The 7,023-nt window shown below is 35.3% G+C and overlaps 1 protein-coding gene across 2 annotated transcripts; it reads left to right on the top strand.

The window, feature by feature from the left end:
- Nucleotides 1-1,333: 1,333 nt before the first annotated feature.
- LOC114422687 (probable galacturonosyltransferase 14) lies at nucleotides 1,334-6,513 on the top strand. 2 transcript variants are annotated; one of them, XM_028389167.1, is made up of 6 exons: nucleotides 1,334-1,941; nucleotides 2,828-2,883; nucleotides 2,976-3,131; nucleotides 4,029-4,619; nucleotides 4,905-5,207; nucleotides 5,525-5,655. In XM_028389167.1, the coding sequence occupies exons 1-6, from the start codon at nucleotides 1,716-1,718 to the stop codon at nucleotides 5,543-5,545; spliced, it is 1,353 nt and encodes a 450-aa protein (XP_028244968.1). In that variant the 5' UTR covers nucleotides 1,334-1,715; the 3' UTR covers nucleotides 5,546-5,655. The 2 variants fall into 2 exon arrangements, with proteins under 2 accessions (XP_028244968.1, XP_028244967.1); XM_028389166.1 differs by having other exon boundaries at nucleotides 1,339-1,941; nucleotides 5,539-6,513.
- The last annotated feature ends 510 nt before the right edge of the window (nucleotides 6,514-7,023 follow it).

Below are 7,023 nucleotides of genomic sequence, written 5' to 3'. Positions count from 1 at the left end.
TTTATAAAAAAAAAAAAAAACACAACTAATATAAAAATAATTCATTACTAAACATCCACAACTTAATTTTTAAAAAAAATTAAACAACTAATGTAAAAAAAAAATTATTTAGTAAACATCCACAATTTTTTTAGTAAATAAAATACTTCATTTATAATAAAATAAACTAATTAATTATAAAAAATTAGTATTTTTATAAAACTTCCAAAACACACAACTTTAATTATAAAAATAGACAACTTCATTTTTAAAGAAAAAACACTAATTTAAAAAAAAACAATAAACAAAAACAAACACAACTACTTTTATAAAAAAAAATTAATTTACAAATTAATATTTAGTAAAAATACACAATTTAAATTATAAAAAAAATATGACATCAAAAACCCAAACTTCATTTTTCATAAAATCTAAAAAACAAAATAACCAAAATAAATAAAATAATTCATTTAAAAAAAACAAAACAATTTCTGTTTAAAAAAAATTTAAAAAAAAAACACAAAAAAAAAACAAAAAAACCACTTCCGGAAGAAGTGGTTCTTCCGGAAACACTCCGGAAGAAGGGTTCTTCCGGAAAGGTCTTCCGGAAGTTTGAAACTTCTTCCGGAAGTGGGCGTCTTCCGGATGAACCACTTCTTCCGGAAAGTTCCCGGAAGACGTTTTCCGGAAGTCTTCCGGAAGAAGTGTTCTTCCGGAAGACGTTTGGTTACTTCCGGAAGAACACTTCTTCCGGAAACTTTCCGGAAAACGTTCTTCCGGAACTTCCGGAAGAACCCCTAAGGGGTCTTCCGGAAGACTCCTCCGTCAGCGATTTCCGCCATTTTTTCCGGCGTCCTCTCGTCTTCTCCCCTCTCGTCTTCTACCCTAGGTTTCGTCTTCTAACCTAACGTTACACTAACCTACCCTAATGTAGTGCATAACAAAACCAAAGCTAAGAAGAAGGCCACCTACCTCGAAAGCAAATGGGTCCAAGGGCTGTCGGAGAAGCTCGCGGAGGGCTGTCGGAGAAGCTCGCGGAGAAGAAGCTTGTCGGGGAAGAGAGAAGAGAAGAAGCTTTTTGCGGAAGAGACACAGTGAGAAAAAGAGAGAATGCTTCCGGGAAGAAAAAAAATGCTTTTTATATTTTTAACTGAAGGGCAAAATTGACCTTTCATTGAATTGCTGGGTGCACCAGCAATATTGCTGGGTGCACCTAGCATATCCCATTTAGCTCGTGCTCCTGCTCCTCCCTAATCTCAAGGTCAAACAACACCCACCACCTTTCTCTCTCTAAGCCCAACACGGTTTTGATTTGAGTTTTTGATTTCCACATTTTCTTTTTATTAATTAATTTATTTTATTTTTCACAATTATTTTTTGGGGGAAAACGAAATTCTAGATCGGACCAATGAGAACGCTCCGCACAAAGTGAGGGAAAAAAAAAACCAAAAATAAAAACAAAAACCAAAAAAAAGACCCAAAAATTTCTCTCTCTCTCGCTCTCCTTGTTGATCGATCCATGGGAGAGGAACTCGAAGAAGCATAACCCATCACCACCACCCAATCCCTCGCCTCGATTGGATTCGGCTTTGTGGCAACCACACGATTGTTGTTGTTGTCGTTTTGAGATCGGGAGGGAGGAATGAGAATGTGATGGTGTGGGCATGGGGGTTGTCGTTGTCGTTTTGGCGTGGTGGTAGGGTTGTTGCGGCGGTGGGGCTGCGGCGTGAACGACGATGCAGCTTCACTTCTCGCCGAGCATGAGAAGCATCACCATATCAAGCAACAGCAACAACAACAACAATGGCTTTATTGACTTGATGAAGATCAAGGTCGCTGCGCGCCACATTTCCTATCGAACCCTCTTCCACACCATCCTTATCCTCGCTTTTCTTCTTCCCTTTGTATTCATTCTCACCGCCCTCGTCACCCTCGAAGGTGTCAACAACTGCTCCTCCTTCGGTACTTTCTCAAATCTCACCCCCCTTTCGTCAATTCTTACATTGCAATCTTAACATCTTTTGTTTGTTTTATATGCTAGATCTTGATTTGAACATTGTGTGCTTTGTGTTTATGTGATTTAAATAAATAAAAAAAGGAATATTGAGGGGTGAGAGTGTTTTGGATTTTTAGCGCAATAATTGTGTAAGTCTGTCTTGGTGATCCATGTAGTCGACCTCATCTAGTGGGATAAGGAGTTATTTGTTGTTGTTGTTGTTGTTTGTCGCAAGTGATCCGTGTTTAGTATATCGATAGATTTAGGATGGCCACCGATCCTTGTAGTTGATGTCATCTAGTGAGATAAATTAAAATTGCGTTGTTTTGTGTGGTAGTGCAATTTTTGTAAGTGATTTTTGTGGTGAAAGTTTTGTAGCTGCTGGCTAGTGTTAACGTGTCATGCATACTTTTGTTTTAGGATCTGAATTTTGAAGTGTGTCTGGGTGATTTAAGTGTTTTGTTTGGGTGGTTTTTGATTGCTCTTGGCAAGTGTTTTTGAATTCTGTAGGCTGTTGAGTATTGCGTTTGAGGAATGTTTGGGGAAACGTTATGTTTTTGACTGAAAAACTACTAGTGCTATTGTGAATTGTTAGGGGAAACATTATGGGCCAATGTTTGTTGTTTTTAAGGTCCCTGTCTAAGCAATGATTGGTTCTGCTCATTTTGGTATGTTGGTAATGATTGTAGTCTGCTCTATCTGTTTCTTTCTTACTGAAACATCAGCTGTATGTAGCTTGCTTTTTTTTATGATACTTGGATTAGGTTCTGAAAGTTTATTATTTGTGCCTTTTTTATGTCTCACCACGTGCCTTTTATAGACCATTGATTAACTCCTTATTTTGTGCCTCAGATTGTTTAGGTAGGCGGTTGGGACCGAGGCTTCTTGGTAGGGTTGACGATTCAGGGGTAAATAATTTTTATTATCATATCCAGTAAAGTTATGGTTTAAATTATTTTTTGAAATCTGTGTGGTTATGATGACACTGATGGTGTTGCAGAGACTGGTTAGAGATTTTTACAAGATCCTTAACGAAGTGAAGGCTGGGGAAATTCCACCTGATCTAAAGCTGCCGGATTCTTTTGATCAACTGGTTTCTGATATGAAGAACAATCAGTATGATGCAAAAACTTTTGCATTCATGCTAAGGGGAATGGTAAGTTGCTTGTTTCATTTAACACAAAGTGTTGTCTGTATCTTGGTTAATTAATATTGAGTAAGGAAGAGGTTGTCTCAAACTGAATTCTATTGACATTTTTAAATCTTGTCTTATGGCTATATAACGAAAACACACTAACACAATATTCTGTTCTTGATAACTTATATAATAAAGGCTCAATATTCTGTCTAGAGATATAATGATTCAGTTCATGACTTTTCTAGATTAATATTTATTTCAAATTTATTAGTCTATGGCTTTGGTTTTGTTAATTGGATGTAAGTCCCTGCTACACTTGATTCTGTGTTGTTGTGGTAGCATTGAACTGAGTACTGACGTATTATATGGAATTTTCTCAATATGTAGGATTTGACTATATTTTTGGTTCATCTATAACTAATATTTACAAAGAAAAATCGAAACACAGTTTCATTTTGTCTATGGAGAGACTTGAAAGTGCTTCTGAATTATGTAGGTGCTATGCTTATTTTTATATGTTTAATTTACTTGTTGCATGGAGAAAGGAATATCTTGCTTTTGATGATGTTGCTGCTAACTTCGTTAATTTAACCTTGTAAAGAAATCAGTTGAGAATACTTTACCAAGATTGTTAGGTAGGTTGCTTTTGATATAGATTTATACTGGTTGTTCATCTACCATGAATACTGGTTTGTAATTTTACTTGAATTTAGTATGATGCCACTGTACAGGAAAATAGATAGTCATGGTTGCAAGGTTGATCTGTGAAACTTAGCATAAGTATTTTCATATCTTTAATTCATCTTGCAATAGCTTAGTCACATTGTTTAGCTATACAGTACTGTTCTTGTATTAAAAATTGTGATAAATGGTGATTTTATTGATCTTTGTAAAAATGATGTGCTTCTTGGGCAGATGGAAAAACTTGAGAGAGAAATCAGAGAGTCTAAATTTGCAGAGCTGATGAATAAACACTTCGCAGCAAGTTCTATCCCTAAAGGGATTCATTGTCTGTCTTTACGTCTGACTGATGAATATTCATCAAATGCCCATGCACGCAAACAATTGCCTCCTCCCGAGTTACTTCCTTTACTGTCTGACAACTCTTACCACCATTTTATTCTGTCAACTGATAACATATTGGCTGCTTCAGTAGTTGTTGCTTCAACTGTCCAGTCATCTCTGAAACCTGAGAAGATTGTCTTCCATGTGATCACGGATAAAAAAACATATGCGGGTATGCACTCATGGTTTGCACTGAATCCAGTCACCCCTGCCATAGTTGAAATAAAAAGCATTCACCAATTTGACTGGTTGACTAGAGAGAATGTCCCAGTGCTTGAAGCCGTAGAAAATCAAAATGGGATTAGGAATTACTACCATGGGAATCATATTGCAGGAACCAATCTCAGTGACACCAGTCCACGTAAATTTGCATCTAAATTGCAGGCCAGAAGTCCAAAATACATATCTTTACTCAACCATCTCCGCATATACTTACCAGAGGTGAATTGCATTCAACAATGATCATTCTGTTTTCTTTGTCCATCTCCACATATCTATTGTTGCTTGTTCAAGTAGATCATTGTTAACTTTATATTGCTTTTGCATTGCATTGCTTTCATCAGTATTCTGAACTTACACACCAGTTATAGCTGAGATTGCTAATTTTTTTTATACTAAAAATATTAATGTTAGATAAAATGTTTTAGTTGTCTTTCTCTTTTGAACATAAACTGTGTTCTGTTTGATATATTTGAGCTGATTATGTTTGTCTTATTTGTCAAACAGCTTTTCCCAAACCTTGACAAGGTGGTTTTTTTGGATGATGATGTGGTGATTCAGCGTGACTTGTCTCCACTTTGGGAAATTGATCTGGAAGGAAAAGTTAATGGAGCTGTGGAAACTTGCAGAGGTGAAGATGAGTGGGTAATGTCTAAGCGTTTTAGGAACTACTTCAATTTTTCCCATCCTCTCATTGCAAGAAATTTGGACCCTGATGAGTGTGCATGGGCTTATGGAATGAATATCTTTGATCTGCATGCATGGAGAAGAACTAATATAAGAGAGATATATCATTCTTGGCTGAAAGAGGTAAGTCCACATATACTCGTACTAACATAATTTCAGTTTTTCAAAATTTTAAATTATTCTTTTGATTTTCAATAGTTTGAAGTTCATACAAAATCCACATATTATTATAAATTAATGTTGCTGTGCTGCAACTGATTGAGTGGATTAAACATCTATATGTCAATAACGTGATTACATGACCTTTAGTTTCCTTCTGTTTTTGGTCTTTATATTGAACCCCTCTTTCCTTGTGAAACTGAAAGAGGGGGTTCGTATTGAGAATTCTTGGGCATTTTGGTCTTTAATGTTTCTGTTACCAAAATTTTTTTTATTGACAGTTTCACTATGGCAGAATCTGAAGTCAAATCTGACAATGTGGAAGCTTGGAACCCTGCCTCCTGCTTTGATTGCATTTAAAGGACTTGTTCATCCGATTGATCCCTCTTGGCACATGCTTGGATTGGGTTATCAGAATAATACCAATATTGAGAGTGTGAAAAAGGCTGCTGTTATTCACTACAATGGCCAGTCAAAACCTTGGTTGCAAATTGGCTTTGAACATCTTCGGCCATTTTGGACAAAGTATGTCAATTATTCTAATGATTTTTTGAGGAACTGTAACATCCTGGAATCATAGTCTGCCAATGTGGAGCACAATGTTTTGTACAACAGTGAATATGAAAGGGACGAGTAATACAGGTTTCATCTAAATTTTTGCAGCTTGAAATTTTCTTCAAGATGAATTTGACGAGGCAAATATAAAATTGGTTGAGAGGGTAAAGTGATAAAAAAACATTGGATTTCCTTCCATTCCCTACATTTTTGCAGATGATACAGTTACCATTCCTGCATGGCCTTAAAGAATCATTTGAGCCCTTGAGTTGTGAGATAGACACACGTCCTCTATTTTTGGTTTGTGAAAGGATAATATTATTGATCTTCTATGGGATAAATACAGCAAAGATTCCATAGTTGAATATTGGAGAATAAAGTGGATGCTGGAGATAAAAAAGTCAGGTTTGTTTCATCAATCTAGTTGGTGTTGAGAACACAAGTGCTAGAACAGTTAATTTGTGAGGTTCCCCCCTCTAGAGCAGCGTTTTACCCTTCATTAGTTTCTTATTTTTTGTTAGTACCAATTTTTACCTTCATCCACTTTGATTTGATATCATAATGGTGTATTCTAGGAGTAGTTCATTAGATTTGCTTTGTTACGGGTCCATTGAATTGGGGAACTGTTTGTAGGATATATATATTTATTGTTATTCATTATGTACGATTACCAGACATTGGAAATGTGCAGAAAATTCATTTTTTCTCTTCTCCATCCTTGCATTGCCGGGTCATAATCGTTCTCCTCATTTTTGTGCTTCGTGCTTTCACAACTTTGATACAGCACAATTTTAGAAGTAAATGCAAGTTACTATTTGGTAACAAAAGTTTGGCAAGAAAATTCAATGCGAATCAATCATATTGGTTAAGAACATTAATGAGAAAAAGGCTTTATACTGCACCTTTTGACTTATGTGAGTAGTTATTAGGGAGAAGGGGTAAATCACTCCAGGTAGAGCTAGTGTAGATTGCTCAGTTGTGTGGGGTTATTAGAAGTCAGTAATAGTGGCTGACTTGTCACATGCAGTTAGTTATTAACTTGTTAAATTATAATTGTTTGATAAATTTATCTATTAAAGTAGTTGAAAAATGTAAAATAATAGAAAAATAATAAAATCATAATTTATTTAATAAAGGTAATCAAAAAATTTGATAAATATATTAAAGATAAAAAAATAAAATATAAAAAATCAAAAGATAGAAATTAATGTTTTAAAAAATGTTA

Source organism: Glycine soja, chromosome 8 (genome assembly GCF_004193775.1).
Source record: "Glycine soja cultivar W05 chromosome 8, ASM419377v2, whole genome shotgun sequence".
Classification (NCBI taxonomy): domain Eukaryota; kingdom Viridiplantae; phylum Streptophyta; class Magnoliopsida; order Fabales; family Fabaceae; genus Glycine; species Glycine soja.
This window is presented reverse-complemented; position numbering and strand designations above follow the sequence as displayed.